General features: G+C 36.5%; 1 protein-coding gene across 7 annotated transcripts; it reads right to left on the reverse strand.

Moving 5' to 3' along the window:
• Positions 1-2,260: 2,260 nt before the first annotated feature.
• On the reverse strand, positions 2,261-21,735 carry LOC140806401 (aspartic proteinase 39-like). 7 transcript variants are annotated; one of them, XR_012112483.1, is made up of 11 exons: positions 21,223-21,735; positions 19,573-19,702; positions 19,136-19,383; positions 17,269-17,493; positions 16,335-16,497; positions 16,103-16,176; positions 6,052-6,142; positions 4,219-4,294; positions 3,410-3,481; positions 3,119-3,326; positions 2,261-2,434 (listed from the first exon to the last, which is right to left on the reverse strand). XR_012112483.1 is itself a non-coding variant. In XM_073163052.1 (10 exons), the coding sequence occupies exons 1-10, from the start codon at positions 21,450-21,452 to the stop codon at positions 3,178-3,180; spliced, it is 1,458 nt and encodes a 485-aa protein (XP_073019153.1). In that variant the 5' UTR covers positions 21,453-21,735; the 3' UTR covers positions 2,698-3,177. The 7 variants fall into 7 exon arrangements, 4 of the variants coding, with proteins under 4 accessions (XP_073019153.1, XP_073019156.1, XP_073019154.1 ...); XR_012112482.1 differs by having other exon boundaries at positions 2,296-2,434; positions 2,982-3,326; XM_073163052.1 differs by lacking the exon at positions 2,261-2,434 and having other exon boundaries at positions 2,698-3,326.
• Between the last annotated feature and the right edge of the window lie 829 nt (positions 21,736-22,564).

Below are 22,564 nucleotides of genomic sequence, written 5' to 3' on the forward strand. Positions count from 1 at the left end.
ATAATTATTCTTAAAGGGCCAAGCTTTAAATGTAAATGTCGGCAGAAATTAAAAAGTAGACAGAAATACACAACAAACTCATTCACATATAACCTCTTGGAACCTTGAATGCAATCATCCCGAGTTAATGCATCTCTTAAAACCCTGGCGTCTGCGGCAGACCCCTCCCATCCAGTAAGAGCGTAAATGAAATTCATATTTCTATCACAAACCCCCAACACATTAACCGCAATATTTCATTTTCTGGTTCTGTATTTGGCTTTGTCTCTAGCCCGAACGTGTACTCCGATATGAGTGCCATCCAACGCACCTAGACAACCCTTTCAAAACAATGAAACGACGTAAATAATTGTCAAACAATACTTAGTTTCACTAAAAAAAATTGATGGAGAAACTTAAAACTAAATCAGTTTCTTTACAACGTACTACCTCAAATCATTTCCAACGTTCGATGTCACAATTGGCATCCACAGGCGTAGACTTCACAAGAAGTAACGTATACAACTTAAACAACGCACGCATAACTTCATGAAAATGTGCGCTGACTGTCTGTCCACTACGCATGTAATCATGACTGGTTACCCGATTTTTCTTGTGGTGTGCCAATATAGACAAAAACATTGCAACCTTTTCTTGGACGCGGACATATCGAGAATCTATTAGTCCTCCTAAATGTATTAAAAGATAGCACAACCTTCCAAATGCGTTTCAATTCATTCTCAAGTTCAACACGCATTGTAAATCACCCGCATCAATAATCATATTCAAATGGCTAAATTGAACATTGATTCTCTGTGTCATGCTATAGGAAACTGGTCTGGTACGAGTGAGACGACGTCGATGGGCAACGATTCTCGTACGTCGTCGAATTAGAATACACAACATCAATAAGTTTGTAAACAGTTGTTGTACCATTAGAACCAGTAGAAGGTTTCTACGTTTCATGTCCGTCTTCCCACAACACTCAACAAACGAGCAGACATTATTACTCAGTCGCACAAAACAACAGTAGTAATTCAATGTTAACAAAAACACAGTTAGTAAAGGGAATTGTGTTTTGTAACTACTCTCTTTCGGCGATATGAGAACTCGTAAGAATTTTATTACAATTAAATAAAACGAACATATGAATTATGCAAAAGTAATGTAGAATACGGTGAATGCACCATTGAAGTCTCAAATGTTGGATTGAAGTTAAAACTCGGTGACGGAATTAAATATTTACATCCGAAAATGAAGCCAAGGTGATAAATTTGTGAGAGAAATAAGTCGGTCAGAAATATAACAACAAATCCTTGAAATAGATAATTTACCTGCAGATAGTACGGAGTTTATAAGCAATTTGAGACGCCGAACTGGACTTCAATGGATGATATGTAGTAACCCTCCTGGAAGAACGACGACGGCCATTTTCAATCCATGCTGACAAATAAGTGAGAAATGTGCAACCATGATGTGAAGTAGGGCGGAGGGTAATTTAGGAAATGAGACAAGCTTCCTCATCTACTGTAGAAATAAGGACTACGAATACCTTCTTGACTTTGGGATTGAATTCTTCCATTTTCACGTTTCTACAGTGCGTGATTCACGGGCCCATGGTTATCCCCAGTGGTGTAAAAACTGAACCAAACGTTGGACTAAAAGTGTTATCCTACACTAATCCAAAGTACCAAACGCAGCATAAGATTATACAAGTTTTTTGGAAAATTTAAGAGGGAGTGATTGACTGTCTCTAGTCTCTACTCTCTAACGCATCGGTTGCCCATAGTAACCTAAAGTGGTGAATTTCAGTTGAAACTTTAATCACATACCTCAGAAGATGAAGTGTGAAATCATTCTTATAAACAATGTACATATGCTTGCACAGACTGTGCAGGAGATGGTGATGCTGTCAACAAGTGTGTTAAATATCAAGTGGACTGTTAGAGGGGTGGTGATGCTGTCAACAAGTGTGTTAAATATCAAGTGGACTGTTAGAGGGGAGCCCAAGTCTCCAATTTTTAGTGCTGCAGGAGACTTGGTTGTCAAAGTGAATTCGAAATTCGTTCTAAGTCAGATCAGTGGGCAAGTTATCGAGCACGAGGAGACTTGGGATTTATCTGATTCGTCGCCTATAGTTCAATCATGGTTCTGGACTTCAAGATGACTATTTGCCATGGTTCAAACAGGAAAGGATGTTTCTAAATTCATGGACTTGACGAATCGCTTCCAAACAGAGAATAAGAATACGGAAATCTACCTAGATCCTCCTGGTGATCCAACAAAGGTGAAAGCCCATTACACTGACACAGAATTCTCTCCACCAAAACTGATTATTTGACTGATGTGTACTGTTATTTCTTGATCCAGTTTCGCAAAGGAACGATGGATGGTCTTCAGAGAGATCTATATCAGGTTGCATTATTTCTTGCGGTTGCCTATCTTGAGGACAACTCTGTAAAGGCACATTGGGCATGTTAATTTTATTCTACACAGACACACCAGAAAAAATGAAGCTTAGATTTTGTGTAACTAATGTTTGTCACTATTCTCTGAATATATTCTGTTTTACCATATACTCTTTATCCATAACGTTTATCGAAAATATCAATTACGCCAGCATAAATAGGCCTGATCCCGGTTTCTGAACCAATGGTTCTAGATCCCATGAAAGGTGAAATCCCAAACCGAACCGCTTGGTTATAATTCCAGTTCCAGTATGAAACATTATTATTATAAAGAAGATAATAAGAATTTGGGAAGAACAAAAGTGGACATTTTCAGTTGCCCACCTATTGTATTATTATATATCTTTATGCCTTTAAATGTAAAATAATAAATTTAAAGGCAAAAAAGATATACAATAATACAATAAGTGGGCCAGTATAACGATACAACAAGGATTTGGGAAGAATAAAAAGTCGACATTTTCGATGTGTAACTTCTGTGACATCTCCTGTTGGGGAAAAAATGTCAAACCAAGAGTACTTGAAAAGTCTGACCTGTGATACTTGATGGGTGCGGAAGCTAGAACCAACTTTGATGAAAAGATGAAAAATGGTAGGAAAAAAAAAAGTTCTCAAGCTATATTTCCCTGAGGTTAATACAAAGATTCATCACAATGCTGTGTAGCTCAAACCTTTTTGCTATGGTACAACATAAACAGCACTTCTCGATACTTCTCTTTGTGACAGAAGTTCATTCTATGAGGTTGAGGAGGGCCGCAATTAGTAAAAAGAATGATAGAAAATTCATGCCAGACATATTGAACGCAGCAGATATATTATGGGCGGCAACAGCATAAGTATTTCCAGTAACGTCATCATTTAATTTGATGCTAGATGAGCCTGATATTGACAAGGTATAAAAATGAGATTATATGACCAAACTTCAACCATGGAACTCAATCACAAACTATACTTAAACTCACAGTTATATTGTGTCCATCCAATGGTTTGATTTTCGAGGTCATACAAAATAAGCTTGTCTGATAATGCTAGATCTGCAAACAAATGAATAAAAAATGAACCACATAAACTCTTTCAAGTCATCAAGTAGTTTATTCCAAAAAAAAAAATGGTCATCAAGTAGCTCATTTATTCTGGTTTTGAGACAAGTTGCGAGACTTTGTCAGGTTGATCGTTAGAACTAATGATACACCCATTAGAGAACAGACTAAAAATAAAGTAGCTTCTGCACATGCTCACCAGCACAGTTTATTAGAACAACGGGTAAAATACTTATATGACATTATATTTAATCATATTCCACACTAAGGACCCCTAATAGTTCTCACTAGCGATTATGCATGCAAACCATGCGAGGAATTCAAACAGCTACTGAAATTAGCCAACTAAGAAACAGGCCACGTATCAATAAATCCAGAAAGGGCCCATTATGTTTGTTTCCCTTGACAAGAAAAGATTATCAAATCAGATACATAGACCATTGAGATATAGATAAAAAGGGTTCAAAGCAGGCAACCTCTATACACCATGTTGACACGATTTTCACACATGAAGTTAGAGTAAAATCTACAAATGCCATTGGTGCTGAATGTACTATATTTGAAATTTTCTTTGCTAGTCTAACAATTAAACAGGGAATCTTCAAACAACTGTGCTTAGAACTAAGTCACATCAATTGTATATTGTTCCAAATTAAAAGAAACAAATATATCTGCATTATCGATACAATATGCAACAATTATATAAAACTGAAACTGAAATTGAAATATACCTCCCAAAATAGTGATTTCTTTTCCGTCCTTTGTCTGCATTTCACTGTTTTGCCAACCTATACAATATTCAGTATCCTGCAAAAGCAAGGTTTTCAGCACATGAAACCTTTAATATTTTGGTGATGACATCCTGAAAAGCAACTGAAAAGACAAAATGACAATGTTTTTCTAGCGAACAGAAACTCAAACACTATTAAATACTCATGATAAATCTTTCCAACATTACAGAATGGCACGTGCTCCATTCTAAAATATTAACACCTTAGATACAGGCATAAATGTAATGGTAAGACTCCAGCAGCTGTAGGACAAACAAGCAACAGTTAATGTTGAACTTTTACAGCAAAAACGTTGTGGAATTTTGTCTCCATGGATAACAGCTTTTAAATGTCTTAAAGTAAAGAAATTTTTAGATAATTATTTATTTTTCATCGGTATATTTATGCTTCAACTCCATCCTCTGTATCAGTTCTCTTTCTATAAACCCTGAAAATAGCAACGTCCCAAACATACTGAGAACCAGGCAATTACATTACACAAGGAAAAATACCGGCTTTGCCTCTCTATGATGATTCATCATGTCTGAAATAACTGACATCAGCTTTTGTGGACTATAAGCCAGGAAATAAGAGATGCTACCCATGCCCTCATCTCTGGAAGATCAATTAATGGAAGCAGTTTTCAATATAGTCCTTGCGTTTAGCATAAATTCCTTGCCATAACTTTCTTCCAGACCATCTCATTCATTGCTTACACTCTTAGCTATACAGCATTGCACAATTCATTTGACAAATCTGGAGATCCAGCAGGAATATTGAAAATATTTGAGTCCCTTTTTGTACATCAAGTCAATAACATTTGCTGTCGTAACTTGCTTTCCTTGCATTGTCATTCAATTTTTTGAAGACCCCAAGATTACTATGTTCATGTCAAGCATACAACAGCTTTTTTTGTAATCACAAGTGCCAGCCTTAGAAATTCGTTATTCCTACAAAATTCAATGATAGATTTCTAACTTTTGAAACTTGCTGTCAAAGCTCCCGAGGACATACAAAAAAGGTGTGTTCATCACCAAGTGATGGTTCAGCTGTCATCAGAATCATCTTCAAGTGCAGAACAATCTCAGACCCGCTTATAAAGTACCTGAGAATATGCCTTTCTTAGCCGCATATAATACTAGGTCGCCAGTGATATGAAAATTCTATAGCTGATGTGAGGCTCAGTCACACATCCACCTCAAATCCTTTAAGAAGCCCTTTCTCATCAATTTCCTTCTATAATTGATGTGAGGCTCAGTCACACATCCACCTCAAATCCTTTAAGAAGCCCTTTCTCATCATTCTCCTGCATAAGCTAGCTTAACAATAAGCATCACGATGAGAAACTACTTATTTCACAGGAAATAATAAAAAATATAAAGTCTGTCCAGATTATTCATTACACTCACGTCTTCATATTTTACAACTAAACAGTATCAGTATCAGTCCATCTGTATATCTTTCGCCTTTGATAGCTTCCCATGAACACACAACAGATCGTTTTCCCCACTTACCCATCCTCACCCAATTCTAATAATCAATCAATACTAATTTACCAGATGCTCGTCACATAAATATATGACATCAAAACAAGAGGAACTGGAACAACTATTAATAAACAATAAAATAAATGAAAAAGAAATGTCTATTTATCTGAATCTTAGTTATTTTTTCTCTACGGGTTTGCATTATCAAGTTTAATCAGTCAGTATGACACACTAGTAGCTAAAAGACGAATCAATCATCCCCACACAATCAACAATGATATCCAACCAAATTAATCGGCTTACTTACACGAACAGCAAACAGATAATCATGAGGATAAACTGGCAAAGAGAGTCCGCCCTCAAAATGAAATGTTACAACTGGAAATCTGTCGTCAACACTGCAAAAGCGTTCAGATAATTATATTAGATTTTATGAAGGCAAAGTTCATCGAGGAGAAACGGTTGCATTAATATAGGCAAGTTCAAGCAAACAAAAGAAACATACTGAAAATGGTTAATCAGAAAAGAGACTCCAAATTTGGTGCACACATGATAAAGCAAAACCAGCAACTAGTTCTTAGTTTTAGCTCTTAAAGAATATATCCCACGAACAATGAAGAGTACTGCAGGATTATTGTGTACATTCATTACCAGTTGAGCATTAGTAGTGATTTACAATGTCTCTATTTCATTATTATAATAAAATTCTAGTTTTTTATCAAAAAAAAAACATTGTGTCTATTTCAGTGATTGGACAACGGTTGTTAATCTTCACAAGCTATCATAGTTTCAAGGAACACTTGACAGCTAAAGATCAGCAGAATCAAACTATGACATTTATTTATGCAGCATCTTGATTTTAAAATCAATCATAAATATAATAAGATAGGAATTTATCTTTATTTCTAGTCTTTTATTGTTTGATTAGATTAGATCAGTTTATTTAGGGATGTTTGGTACTATAAGTTTCTAAATAGTTGCATTGTATACTCTTCATTTGATTAGATGAGGGATAAGATTTACATTTTCTTCTCTTTTATTTGCCCTATTTCTCTATAACCACATCGTATCGAGAGCCAGAAATTGCCGATGACTAAATACAGTATGGCGTCTTCTAATTCCTCCTCTTCCTATTCTTCAGCTACCTCCACCACCAGTACCGCAACAGTGCCGGTGACCCATGGACTGGGCGATGCCTCTCCTCTGTCAATCACATGCCATAAATTAAATGGACAAAACTTTCTCCAATGGTCACAATATGTATGATTATATTCATAAGTGGACGAGGAAAAGATTAACTCTTATCGGAGACATCTTCATGACCGGAATTCGATGACCCAAAATTCAAAGCATGGAAGCTAGAGAACAACTTGGTTATGTCATGGCTAATTAATTCCATGACCTCGGAGATAGGAGTAAATTTCCTTATTACCATTCTGCAAAAAAAATCTAGGAGGCAGAGCGAGATGCTTACTCATCCAGTGACAATACAGCGAAGCTCTTGGCAACAAAGCCTTCTTCATGATCTATGACAGAGGGATTATATGGAGCAACTATACCAATCCAATATTGAACAGTAGCGTGTATTAAAATTCCATTTGGGCCTCGACAGTAATCTCGATGAAGGGGGCAGATTCTTGCAACTAAGCCATTGCCCAGCCTTCAGACAGCATTCTCTGATGTTCGGCAAGAAGAAAGTCGTAGGAAAGTGATGTTAGGCACTTCCCTCAGTACCTCAAATACCCTTGATTTATCGGCCCTGGCCACTCACCGTCCTCCATCTCAACAATCAGAAGAATCTATGAAGCCCACTGGAGTGCAAGGTCCACAACGTTCTCAAAATTATGGGAAGACTCCGCAAGGGCGCTTTTGGTGCAAAAAGTATGTTTCAGGGCACTCAATCTATCCAAATAGCTAATGGGTCTTGCTCGAAAGTTGTTAGTTCAGGTTCTGTTCAACTTTCTCCAAATCTGAGTTTAAAAAATGTCTTACTTGTGCAGACCTTAAGTACAATCATTAGTGCAGTGCTATGTTTCCGATTGACTCCTGTATTTTTCAGGAACTGGCATCAGGAAGGGACAATTGCCAATACTGATTTTTGTGTTGGACTGTACCTCCTTAGGATGAAGGACTTCTCGAGTAACCATCAGTTGTCGTCGAATTTTATTTCTATTTCTCAGTCGAAAAAAGACAGTGACATTCTGTTATAGAACTATAGGTTAGGGCATCTAAACTTTTTGTTGTACATCGAAAAACTGTTTCCATAATTTTTTCAGTAATAAAAATTTACATGTCCCTCGTTGTGATAATTATCAAATCTCAAAGCACATACGGAATACCTTCACCACACAACCATATAAATCATCCAAACCTTTTTACCTAATTCATAGTGCCATCTGGGGACCTTCCAATGTCAAAAATAACACTGGTACCCGTTGGTTTCTCCTGTTTGTGGACGACCATACTCGCGTTTCTTAGGTCCATTTAATGAAGGACAAATATGAAACAACACAACTTTTCAAAAAAATTCACATCATGCTCCAAACTCAATTTTGTGCACAAATTCGAGTTCTTAGGACTGATAGGAATTGTGTTCCTGCTTGAAGTTGTAAGATCCTTACTGTTTACCAACAATGACCCTCGTTGTTTCTGGGGTGATCAATTCTTACTGCAACATACCTCATTAGTAGAACGCCATCTCGAGTGTTGAGGTACACAACTCGTATCCAATCACACATCTGCTTCCTAGCATCTCTCTCGAAGTTTTGGGTGCTCCACCTTTGTCCTCATTCACTCCCAACACGGTGACAAACTTGAACCTAGGGCGGTTAAATGCATTTTCCTTGGTTATGCTCCAAATCGTAAGGGGCATAAGTGTTGTTCTCCGGCGACTAAGAGATTTTACACATCCATGGATGTTACCTTCTTCGAGAATGAGCTTTTTTACCCCAATTCCATGGTTCAAGGGGACAGCAACAGAGTTGGTGAACCTCAAATTTGGGAACCAACTGAAACCACAGGCCATCATGACCTTCCTAGAGAACCCGAGCACATGGATCGGCCCTGGCCACTCACCGTCCTCCATTTAAACAATCAGAAGAATCTATGAAGCCCACTGGAGTGCAAGGTCCACAACGTTCTCAAAATTATGGGAAGACTCTGCAACGGGCGCTTTTGGTGACACTTTTTGCACCATACTGTATGTTTCAGGGCACTCAATCTATCCAAATAGCTAATGGGTCTTGCTCGAAAGTGGTTAGTTCGGGTTCTGTTCAACTTTCTCCAAATCTGAGTTTAAAAAATGTCTTACTTGTGCAGACCTTTAAGTACAATCAACAGTGCAGTGCAATGTTTCCGATTGACTCTTGTATTTTTCAGGAACTGGCATCAGGAAGGGACAATTGCCAATTCTGATTTTTGTGTTGGGCCTGTACCTCCTTAGGATGAAGGACTTCTCGAGTAACCATCAGTTGTCGTCGAATTTTATTTCTATTTCTCAGTCGAAAACTATTATAGAACTATAGGTTAGGACATCCAAACTTTTTGTACTACATCGAAAAATTGTTTCCATATTTTTTCAGTAATAAAAATTTACATGTCCCTCGTGATATTTGTTAAATCTCAAAGCAAACACGGAATACCTTCACCACAGAACCATATAAATCATCCACACCTTTTTCCCTAATTCATAGTGACATCTGGGGACCTTCCAATGTCAAAAATATCACTGGTACCCGTTGGTTTCTCCTGTTTGTGGACGACCATACTCGTGTTTCTTAGGTCTATTTAATAAGGACAAATATGAAACAACGCAACTTTTCAAAAAAATTCACATCATGCTCCAAACTCAATTTTTTGCACAAATTCGAGTTTTGCGGACTGATAGGAGTTGTGTTCTTGCTTGAAGTTGTAAGATCCTTACTGTTTACCAACAATGACCCTAGGGCGGTTAAATGCATTTTCCTTGGTTATGCTCCAAATCGTAAGGGGCATAAGTGTTGTTCTCCGGCAACTAAGAGATTTTACACATCCATGGATGTTACCTTCTTCGAGAATGAGCCTTTTTACCCCAATTCCGCAGTTCAAAGGGACAACAACAGAGTTGGTGAACCTCAAATTTGGGAACCAACTGAAACCACAGGCCATCATGACCTTCCTGGAGAACCCGAGCACAACAACACACTTGATCCAACCACAAATGATAATCTCAATCACACCCCTACCAAATTACAACTTCAGGTCTATCCTCGTAGGAAGCCACTTGAACCGAGGAGTCAACAAGATCTAGTACAAAAACAGCCAGCCAATGACACTTCTCCACCACCAGTTCTCTGCGAGATCAATAAAGGTATTATTGAACTTGACAATGACTCTCATGTATTTGAACACAATGATCCAGATGATAGATCTATTGCAATGAAAAAAGGAACTAGAACTGTACAAAACATCCGATATGCAACTTTGCCTCTTTTGAACATATATCACCTGCATATCAAGTTTTTGTATCCAGGATAGATCAAGTTCAGATTCCATCTTCCATCGAAGAAGCCCTCCAAACCCAAATTGGAAAGCAGGCACTCATGATGAAATAAAGGCACTTGAAAAAAATAATACTTGGAGATCACTGAGCTTTCACAAGGAAAGAGGACGGTTGGATACAAATGGATTTTCATGGATAAACACAAAGCCGATGGAAGTATTGAACGTTTCAAATGACGGTTAGTAGCAAAAGGATACACACAGTCTTATGGGATTGACTACCAAGAGACTTTTGCCTCTATTGCTAAACTCAGCACCATCCGCGTACTTTTTTTAGTAGCAGCGAACTTAGATGGGCCGTTGTATCAACTTGATGTGAAGAACACATTTCTTAATGGAGATCTTGAGGAAGAAGTCTAATGGATATCCCACCAGGATTTGAATCCAAAACAACAATCAAAAAAGTGTGTAAGCTACGAAAGTTACTATAGGGCCTCAAACAATCTCCTCGAGCTTGGTTCTACAAATTCACCTCTGCCCAGATCAGCCCGTGAAATATCAAGCTCTCAAAGAAAATATGCAGTAGAGCTCTTGAAGGCTATGTTGCATGGATACAGGAACTGGTACGGGTATCGTATCGAATACGATATGGACGGCGATACGACAAATTTTGAAAATATAAGACACGATACGGCTAGGATACGACAATTTTTAAAAAATATATAAATATTATATATATATATATAAATTTAGTGTTAAAAATTAAAAATTTTAGAGATATAAATATAATACATAGGTATGTAACTATGTATAATGTACATCTTCAGAGCAATGATCTAAAAAGAAAAAACAAAAACAAATTCAAATTTTTTTCCCGTGACTGGTCAACCCTAAAAAAGTCAACGACACTGATTTTTCCATACCCGACAAGCGTATCCGCGTGTCGTATCCGATACGTCATAATTTTTTTTAAGGTGTTTGAGCTACATAGCTTGAACGAAACAGGTATGCTAGGGTGCTGACCGATAGAAACTCCAATGGATCCAAACGTCAAAATAGGGATGAGAAAGATTCTTCTCAAGTTGGCAAGGGAAGATATCATCGATTAGTTGGCAAACTAATCTATTTGTGACACACGACCAAATATTGGATTTGTTGTTAGTGTTATGAGTCATTTATGAATAATCCAACCGACGAACACACGGAAGCAGTGTATTGGGTATTAAGATACCTAAACGGACTCCTAGGAAGGGATTGTTGTTCAAAAAAAAAACTTTAGCAGAAATGTCAATGTATGCAGTGATACTGGTTGGGCAGGCTCCCAAAGCGATTACGCTCTACCCTCTGGTTACTGTGCTTTTGTTTGGGGAAATCTATTCGCCTGGAGGAGTAAGAAACAACCAGTGGTGGCTTGCAATAGTGCTGAAGTAAAATATCATCCACCAGTTAATGGAATTTGCGAGGGAATGAGGCTCAAACGACTCCTCAGTAAATTAAAATTGGAGGATGATCATCTTGTGGATCTAATGTGTGACAATCAAGAAGAGATAAGTATAGCCATAAATGTAGAACTCGTAAATCAGTCTACGTATAAGCCACGCATAATTCTAGTATTTTAAATTTAATTGACTTCATTGCATGATTTTTCTTAAATGCTTTTATTTGAAGTTAATTATTTTTAGCCAGCAGTTTAATTTTATTCTTTCAGTTATTTCAGTGAGGCCGGACCGGAGTTGGAGTTTAGAGATAAATTTAAGATTTCAGAAAATATATCCAGGATTTTATTTAGCTAGCAAGTAAGTTAATTTAAGTTAAAAAGAAGTTTAAGGAATTATTTAAATTACTTGAGGTAAGTAGAAAAATAAATTTAATTAAGTTCCTTAATTATGGGGTTAGTTCACTAAATTAATTAAGGGATAAGTAAAGCTTTTAAAGATTATAAATTTACTAGTTAGGAAATAATTCCCCTCCATTTATTTGTTAAATTATCGGCCACACCTTGGTTAGTAGACAATTCATTTGCCTTATCCCCTTTTTATCTTTTCTTTGAATTTAATTAGTGGATTAATTCTTGGATTTTTGGGAGCACCATTTAATTATCTAACAAGCATTATCCTACCCTATTCTAGCTAGAATAATCGGCCATCCCATGCATTATCTCCCCAACAAATCATTTGATACCCAACAAAAATTCAAATTTCAAAATAGTGGAGACTTGATCTTGCATTTGTATCCCATTTTTAGTGGATCTCTCCCTCACTCTCCCAACCATTCTCCCCTCTTTAATTTCGAGATTTCCAGAGCCTAAACCAGAGAGAAATATCGTGAGTCTTAGCTAGAAAGAACGGGAGAGAAATCGAGTAGAAGGAAAGGGAAGAAAGCGCTCCACTCCTCCGCGTCGCGTCGTCGTTGTTTCGTTCGCTTCTTTCAAACGAAAAACCCAAGGCATGTATATACTTTTTCTAAACCTCAATCAAGTCATATTATCAAGTATTTTTCAGTACATGATCAGATTTCATCATGCTAAAACCGAATTATATCAGCAAATTTCAGAAACTTACATATGCAGAATTTTCGAATTTTAAGATGCATTTCACGGTTTCTTTTGGTTTGTGAGTTTCAGGTATTGGATCGACTCCAGGCTCCCAAGGCGACTTATAGACATGTAGTAGGATGCATTAGGACCATGATGGTCCATTCTTTCAGCCCCCATGCTTGCTGGAAAAACGATATGACAGCAAGCAACCCGTAGGTACAGAGTTGTGTTCGAAAAATCTGTTCTGCTGTCATGGGAAAGGGATCTGATCTTGGCTGCCCTAAGGGCCTATAGCCATGGTTAGATCGCTTCCCTAGCATGTCTAAGACGTGACTAAGTCGCCCTTTTTGGTGGCTTGGTCCATGGTTCCCCGGTTTTTAATCAAAACATCAGAACAGCCCCCCTCCCCTTTCGGCCCCTTCATTTGACAGCAAGTGTAGTCGTTTTGTTGTGGCGTGGTGTGAATCTTGGTTGGCCTAGGGCCCTTAGCCACGGTTTACACCTTGCCCCTAGATGTCTAGATCGTGCCATGGTCAATGAAATGGTCACTGGAACGACACGAGACAAGAAGCGAAACCAAACACCCTAAGCGCGCAGATTTTCTTCCTCGGCTAGGTGTGTAGTCTTGTTTCTGGTGTGGTGCGAATTGTGGCTGGTCTTGTGCCCTTAGCCATGGTTCAAATCCTTCCTTGGGATGTTGGTAAGGGTCTCTGGTCGGTGGTGCAAGCCCCAATGGCCGGCGGACTCGAAAACGACACAAGAAAAGCACATGTACAGCTGCTGTTTTTGGACAGCAAGTTGCTGTGTCGGTGCGAAGGCTCGTTTGAGTTCTTGGTTGGCTTTTAGCCTATGGCCTTGGACTGGACAGTGCCTCATCGAGTTGGGAAGGTCATGTTTTTGACCGTTCGTGATTTGGATCATTTTTGAGGTCGTACGAGAAATTACGGTGCGATGTGCCAAATTGACTCTCGAAAGAGCGTTTCATGTTTTGGCCTCCATTTACCTAGATTTCGACCCTCATCATATTAGGAGCATAAATTCATAATTTTAGGCGTATTTTAATCATGACGTCACGTTGGTTCGGGTTGGTTCGGGGTCATGATTAAATACGAAGACGTTAGACGTGATCGTCGCATTTTCAAACTTAATTGCATAGTTTGGTCAAGAAGAATATATTGCATATTTTCATGACACCGTTAGGTTGCAGCGAGCCTGGGGACGATCCAATCCAATCCAGTTGGTAAAATATACAGGAATTTTCATTATGCCAGTTAATTATTTTACGTGCATTAAATAGAAAATGATTTTTTTGAGATTTATGCGATATGGCTCGTGGTTCATTCACTATGTGGGAGTATTATTTTATACGGTCGCCAGTGACCGCTCAGTTCAGTTTGGTACCACCCGGTCGCCAGTGACCGGCCAGCTCAGTTCAGTTTCAGACTCCCCGGTAGCCAGTTACCGATCAGTTCAGCTTAGTGCAGGGGCCACAGGCGTAGACCATAATCTCAACAGAAAATTTTACCAGTTATTTCAGTGCAGGGCTCCAAGAGCAAATATTTTTACTGTGATTTTCAGTTCAGTTATGCACGTTTCATAATTGCTCAGTACAGATTATTTTCAGCATGCCTCATGACATGATATTTTATCCCATGCATATTTTACTTCAGATTTTACTCGTTACCTGCGATATATGCATGCTGAGTCTTTAGGCTCACTAGACTTGATTGTTGTAGGTACTGATGAGGCCAGGGCCGAGGGCGGGGACCAGTGAGCCAGCTTGGGTCGGCAGTAGTGGCACCCGAGGACCTCAGTGCAGCAGTTGTTATTTTTCCGCAAACAATTTTATCAGTCGTTGGATAAATTTTAAATTGTTGTTGTTGACAAACTTTATTTTTCCGCTGCTATTATTTTAAACACTGAATTTGATTCATCAGTCGATTTTATGAATGAGGCCATTTAAGTTTCTTTTAAAAGAAATTCCGCAATTTTTCAAGCAAAGAGTTTTAGGGCCTTTACAATAAATCCTGTCTACCACGATCAAACCAAACATATTGAAGTGGATCGACATTTTATAAGTGAGAAACTTGCGAAGAAGATAATTGAGCTTAGCTACATATCTATTCGCATGCAACTTGCAGACATCCTAACAAAAGCTCTTCATTGGCAATCTTTGAAGATATGAGTTCCAAGCTAGGCATGATCAACATCTATAACCCAACTTGAGAGGAGTATTTAATATTGATTGTATTATCTTATTAGTAGATAGAAATATTTATCTCTAGTCTTTTAAAGTTTTATTGGATTACATTAGACCAGTTTATTTAGGGAAGTTTGGTAGGATAAGTTTCTATATATTTGCATCGCATACTCTTCATTTGATAAGGAATAAGATTTATGTTTCATTCTCCTTTATTTGCCATATTTCTCTATTAACCACAATAACGTCCTGACATCTTACAATATTGTTTCACTCACCCAGACAACAAAGGTTGAAGTTGTTTACTGAGATAGAACAAAAGACACAAAGGTCTGAACGAAATTATAATAAAAACTACTATATTAAAAGATTTTACAATTTTGGATCCATTAAAATCTTTAATAAGATACAACTAGACCATCAATAAATGAATCTCTTAAAACATTTTGACTACTTTCCTTTCAAAATTAGATCTGACATTCAATATCAAGAATGTAGTTTCATTATTGGGCAATCATCCCTTCAAACTTACAAATATTCTCCAATAACTTTGTCCATAACAAACTCAACCACTTTAAGCTTGAGAAAGGTCAATTTGAAAATTCTTCACTATACCCGTACCCAATTCAATGAATATTACCGGAAGTGCAAATGAATCGAGCCGATTCGAAAAATATTTGATTTGTGTTTGAAATTATCAATTCGAGCCCCACTCAAATATGTTTAAACTTTTTTCGAGATAAAATTTGTTTGTTCGATGGTTCGCAAGTCAATCGTGAGCTTTAATAGTTTAGTAATATAATATAATTATATATTAAATAAATATATTTCGAACTTTTCGGATATTTATTTTGTAGTAGCTCGCAAACTGTGTCCAATATTTCTAGCCGTGCTCGAACTTGAGCCTTGATTAGAACCGAATTCAAGCAAAAAATATTTGAATTTTCGAGTTTCAAATCGAACTCGAGCTTGAATCACAATTTAATTTAAAGTTACAAATGTGCAGATTTTAGTGAAGAGAACATGTTAACTAGAACAGGGCATTGGCTTGTATTTGTTGTATTATACTGGCATTTATAGCACCCACACAAAAATAGATAAAGAAAACGAAAGAGGGTGTTGCAGCTAAGAAATGAAACTTACTTCTCACTGTAGTAAAAACATTTGAACTGCTGATCAACTATATGAGTTTTCAAATTTGGTTGCTGAGCCATCATCTAATGACAAAGATATACAAATTGGAAGAGAGAGAGAGAGAGAGAGAGAGAGAGAGAGAGAGAGGATATGTTATAGATCAATGAGTAAATAATATGAACATACATTAGTACCAAGAATGTATTGATAACTCCGAGAAGTCTGAAAATATTAGATTTACCTTGTCTACAACCTGTTGATAAGCATTATTTGGAAGATAGGCCAAGGTCGTGCCACTGTCAATTATAGTTCCCGTACTAGATCCCGTGTCAAATATATCAGTAGGAAGATCAAGCAACTGACCACCCACGTCAATTTCCTTCAGAGCAACATTATAATGTTGCCTGTTAAAAAGGTTTAATCAAAATTGTAGAGTTAATCAATAAAATAAATAGAAGTAATTACTTAAGAAGCTATAACGTGAATAGAACAAACAGTGTTACTGAAAAAATCAATACTGAACAACTTTATCATTTTTCACAGGCTAAATAATAGCCACGGTGATTGCAGTGGATCTGTGGCAAAAATGGGACAATAACCAACACAATGAATGGTGTGCAGTGTGCCAAAAATTTAGAATAAAAGTATAAAACATGGTGATTGCTAGGATGATTTGATCTTGCTGTAGATGGTGAAAAATCTGACTTCTCCCACCTCAGGGAGAATAATGAGACAGGACAGGACCAAATGGTTCAACTTTATTCACATGTAATAATACCAATGGTGAAGGTTAGCATCTTTCCAAAGAAAACCTTTTTGACTTTTAGAGAATATAATATCATCAGGCACCCTTTCATATAAGTTCATAAGCTGTATGAGAAGCTGGACTGTGTAATATAATAGAGCTAATGCATAATTTTTGGGGCCAGATATAAGATAAAAGGCTTCAAAGCATAGTGATAATGAGATTCTCAATCATATGTATAAATTCAGATTAGCATCGAGGTTTTTAAATAAATTCTTGACATAAGGTGACCAGCTGCATAGGAGATAGATTCCACTAATAGCTCCAGACACAGATAAAAACAACATAATAAAACATAAACTACAAACATCTCCCATACAACTCCAATGCAGAAAAGAGAAAAAAACAAACAAGTCATAAAGCCACATACTCATTTTGGAGGAGTTTTGTTCTATTTACTTTTGGCTGAACTACATCTCCAATAGCAAATATGCCACCTCCCTTGTAGCTGTCCAGGCAATGTGAAAACATCTTTTTCACCTTTCCAGAAGAAGCAAGTTGAGAAAGAACAGAGGTATTTGCTTGTCCAAAACCAATTATTCCATCAACTGCCTCAGAAGATGAACCAAGCTCTCCCGATTGTTTAGCTGAGCACCTATCTCAGATAATACACGTGTCAGAGACAGAAAAGGCATGTCATTTAAGTTGCAAGAATCTGACAAGGAAAATGTTGTAAGAAAGAATCCGGGAAGACTCACTTTAGAAGCAAGCACAGAGTACAAACACGATTTCAACCTCTGAAATTATTTCAGGTATATCCAAAGAAGAAAATTAAGAAATTCCCTTCTCCTTGGTGCAAAAAAGTTAAAAATAAAGGAAAATCAAAAACAGAAAATAAAAAAGTTTCACAAAATCCAGAATATGTTGAGTTAATTCATGTAATATAACTGGCATTGCTGAAAACACTGATGGTCATCAATCTACTCTTGATCCTATACCTCAAACTCAGAGCAGAGAAACTTTTGCCGTCCCTTAAAAATGTACTGAGTTAATTCCCAGAGCATGACTGCATCTTTCCTATGGTAAATATAGAAATAAAATCCTTATCCAAAAGAGAAATACAACTGATTTTTATCCTGCCACTATTGAAAATATGGGTTTAGATATCTAACAAGAACTGGAGCTTATGCATAGCAACAGGCATGTGTCATTTTTATTACAGGCGTTTGTCGAAGGAAACTATATGCATACCGCAACCTTCTTTCAAATGTGGGAAAGTGACACACTGCACATGATAAGTATTATCATGAAGATACATTATAGACAACTTGTATAGAGGACATATCAGGGGAGGGGATACTCACGAAGATATATCACTATAACTTGATTTATACCATATGTTCAGAGAAGGATTAAATTTTCTGTCGTGTTCTCTTTCATACATCACAAATTTAATTTCTTAGAATAACTTTATTTTATGTGTATATAATATATAATTACCACCTATTTGTGATATAATGGACCCTGAATACTGATAGCGTACATATAAAAAAACATAACTACAAAATCAATTTCCAGGCAAAAAATACGATTCTATAGGAAGTCGAAGATACAGTCAGTCACACACACAGTTCTTAGGTTTCTTTATAAAGCTATAGTTATACATAAGTAATTGATGTTCATGCATTGCATATAATAAATGTAAAACTGTTATAGTTTCATTATATAATAACTCATTCACATACATCGATAATTAATAATATACACCAATAAAATTACCAGCTTTAACATAAGACTGCCTGAAAAAAATCCAACCTTTCTACCTGGTCTCTTGAGATCAATTAGGCACTAAACTTTTTCCTCTATCATAGTACGGACAATAAAATGGATGAAGAAGAATGGAAAAAAAACTTCATTAAATCAAAAAATCAAGTACTCTCCCTTTTTCATATTTCCCGAATCTACTTTCTCATGCTCTAGTGTTCAATAAAAGCAGGTAAAAATGTATATTGTTACATCATTTTCTTAATTAGAAAGTTGGTCATAGCTACTAAATGTGCCTCCAAAAATATATGCATACATGTTCAAAAACAATTGAGACTGATTCCACAATTTCCACCAAAGTTGAAGCTGTTCCAAACATGTGCTAAAGGTGGTTTAGTGTTTCAATGTGAAAGGTTCGTATTGCAAATAGCTTAGTATAGGATACCTAGTTAATAGCTGATGTAAGATGATGAGAACTGGAAACAATCCCAAAAACCTAACACCAAACTCTGAGAAAGAAATATAAAACCGACCCAAATGCTATGGAACCATTCATTGCTGAAGTTTGAAGGTTTCCAGTCACTTGATCAAATCTAAAATAATCTCTGACAAAGTAACCCTCAGTTCTGCTCCCATCTCCATAGGTAATAGCATATTCACAGTTCAATCCAACCTTGCAATCTGAACTAGGACCGCTGGATACAGAAGCACAAAAATCGTAGTCACAAGAGATTTTCTTTCCTGTGGAGGATGCCGTCAAGTCATACTGCTGCAAGGGTATCTGGCAGATGACCACAAATCATAAGCTACACATTCCAGCTCCAAGGTGAAACATAGTTGATTATGAGGTGTACATCAGATTGTGCAAGTGGACAGTCATAAGAGTTAAAATTCCATATTTAACTGCTAAAATTTTGATTTTTGAGAAAAATTAAATAGAAAAGAGGACAGGACAGGAAAGTAGCCGTACATTAAGCTCACTTTTAGTGGGGCACCTAAGACAGTTACGACAATTCACCCACAAAATATCACTTCCTGTATCAACTTGAACATGATAGTCAACTGGAGGAGTCCCAATTGTTATTTTTGTGTAATAGAGCCTGCACAAATTTATCAAATGAAAACTTTCAAAAACAACAAGCTAACTAGCTGGGGAAAAACAGTCATTAGCAATCTAACAGTTGGACAACTGATACCCATTGGGAAGATACACATAAATTCATAAGACTGGCTTCTAACATAAATGGACAACTAGTGCAAAAGTAAAATTAGGGTTCTTGACCATCAAATGAATCCGTGCTAAAAGAATTGCATAATTGCAGCCATTTGGAAACAAATATCATCTGAATGCAAAATAAAAAAGAAATAAAAAGAAAAGAAAGAAACAAATATCATTGTTCAGCAATTATGTATATGATATCTTTTCAGTCACCAAATTTATCAATACATGTTTAGTTTTAAAGCATCAAGAATTCAGAATCATTTTTTTGTCTAAGATATAAAGCTCCTTGGTTGCATGTTTAGTCATGTTAATCAGAAAAGGTATGCAAAACCATCATCTGTGAAGAAACTAATTGTTGGATCTCAATATTTGAGCCCAATTTATCAGGTGCCATTCATATGTTTTTGTTATGATATTTGAACATTCTTCCACCCTAATAACAAGGTACAGTAACTTTATGGATGGACAGTTTCTCATATCTTCTTTCTATTTGATTAACTGTTCAGCAACTAATCACAATGTGCATAATCACCACTCAAGAAACCAATTGGACTCGAATAACTGATTGATGACTAACCAAACTAGACTTTTGCAAATTTTGGAAGTAGAGATAATGAATGAAATACATCCCCACATTTTACTCTGATTCCAGGAACAAGAATAAAACATTTTCTAATTGCAGCAACTGTAATAAATAGACGTTGACAAGGCTAAGAAATAATAGGCGATAATCACAAAAAAGCCATTTTCATACATCTGCCCTTTGGACAATCCAAAGGAAATTTCTCTCTTTTTTGGGAGAAAATTCTGTTTTCTTCTTGACAAGAATCTAACTGAACAAGGCAAGGGTACACATACTGTGTTCAGATTTTGTATAAAACAAGAAAACACAAGTGACTGGAAATTTTTGGATTCCCTGGCAAGGAAACTATATCTTACATAAATCTCTTAAATCCAGCACATCTATATCTTCAATCAAATCAACCATTACTTCATAAAAGTAGTACTTACTTCATTAATTATATTATATTCCTATATAAATGTTTCGTCCAATGTAACTGTACTTGCCTCTTCAGATAAAAACTTATGAGGAAAGTGTGGAATTTACTTCACAGGATAACAAAAGACAGTCTAACCAACAAGAGCAATTAACCTCTTAAAACTAAATCAAGATAGGAACAGCTGAGAAAATCTCATAAATACACAGCATTCGAAGCCTCAGATTTCGAATTAGAAACAATTCTATCAACAGAGCAAAAAAAATAAAAAATAAAAATCCCGAATTCGACCATGATTCCGTAATACATGCCGAGAAATTCTCAAGAGTATAAAATACCAATGATCATAAACCAGAATCGATCATCCACATGAAGACAAACATATGTAGGGAACGCGTACGCTGCATTAGTGGGTGATCCATCACCCCCCAATTGAAAATCGATGGAAGCTAGCATTCTGCCATGGCGCCGCGAATCATGTGCCCTCAGGGAGCTCAAACCCGCCTTCTTCCGGCGGACACCGTATTTGTGATGAACTTCAAAGACCACATTACCCTTCACCACACACACCAAATCAACCAAGAACAACATAAGAAAAGCCCACCTCATACGCCTCCTTCCGGAATCCATCGCCACCTCCAAGAATTTTAAAAATAAAATCGTAACCAAAGCAAAAGAAACAACCCAATTACTTGAAAGAATGGAAAAAATCTTAAAAGAAGATAAATGCGTCGGGACGAATAAATGAGAAATTTTTCGGCTTTTCGTGAATTTTTGGAGGGGTGGCGAGGAGAAGGTGAATGAGGAAAGGACACAAGTCGACCAAAAGGGTGGGAGACAAAAGAAGGAAACGGAAGGTACGAGAGAAGAACAGAAATAGGGAAGAAACAGTTGTTGGGGACAGTGGTCTTCAAACATTGCAATAAACTTTTTTTTTAATAAAAATATATATTTATTATTGGATATGTTTGCATGAAAATATTATCTTAGTAAAAATTTTTGTTTATTGAATGTAATTATGATTTTAGTATATATAACAAGAGGATTAAAATTATGAATAACACACTTAAATTAAGTCCGCGATGAATTGGTTAAAGTAGGGATATTTAACTAAAGTATCACTAATGCGGCCCATGAACATTATGAATGTGACTATCTTATCTGGATCATCGATGTTAGAACATCAAGATGTAGGCATTTATATATAATGTGATTATATGTGAGATCGATTTAATTAGTCATTTCATAATAAATTTTGTTGTTACTATGAGTTCAAATTAAATCATAAAGATGATCATATATGGACAAATCTCAATCTTGAAGCGATTGTAAACACCATGTTCATTTCAATATACTTCTTAATTTGCTTGTTTAAAGTTTGCAACTGTGCATTCTTAATACTTGCATTTTAGATTTATATTTGAAATGAATGGCTGGGAATATGAATTCACAGACAAGAAATACATTCCTTCTTGCGAGAAATAGAAAGAAGATTCCCTCACTTATTAATTCTGGAACTGAATATTGGTACCAACTAATTTATAATTAAGTTATAAATTGAACCACACACTACTGAATGGTAAATGAGGATAAAAATTAATCGAAGAGGTAAATGGAAAATTCCTAGCTCAATTACGAATTGTCTATGAAAAATTAATCCATATGTAATGATTATATCAATAGACTACTCAATTTTGTAGAGTAAGATAATTCATAATGAAGAAGAGTGCAATTCTATATTT

Source organism: Primulina eburnea, chromosome 11 (genome assembly GCF_022965805.1).
Source record: "Primulina eburnea isolate SZY01 chromosome 11, ASM2296580v1, whole genome shotgun sequence".
Lineage (NCBI taxonomy): Eukaryota > Viridiplantae > Streptophyta > Magnoliopsida > Lamiales > Gesneriaceae > Primulina > Primulina eburnea.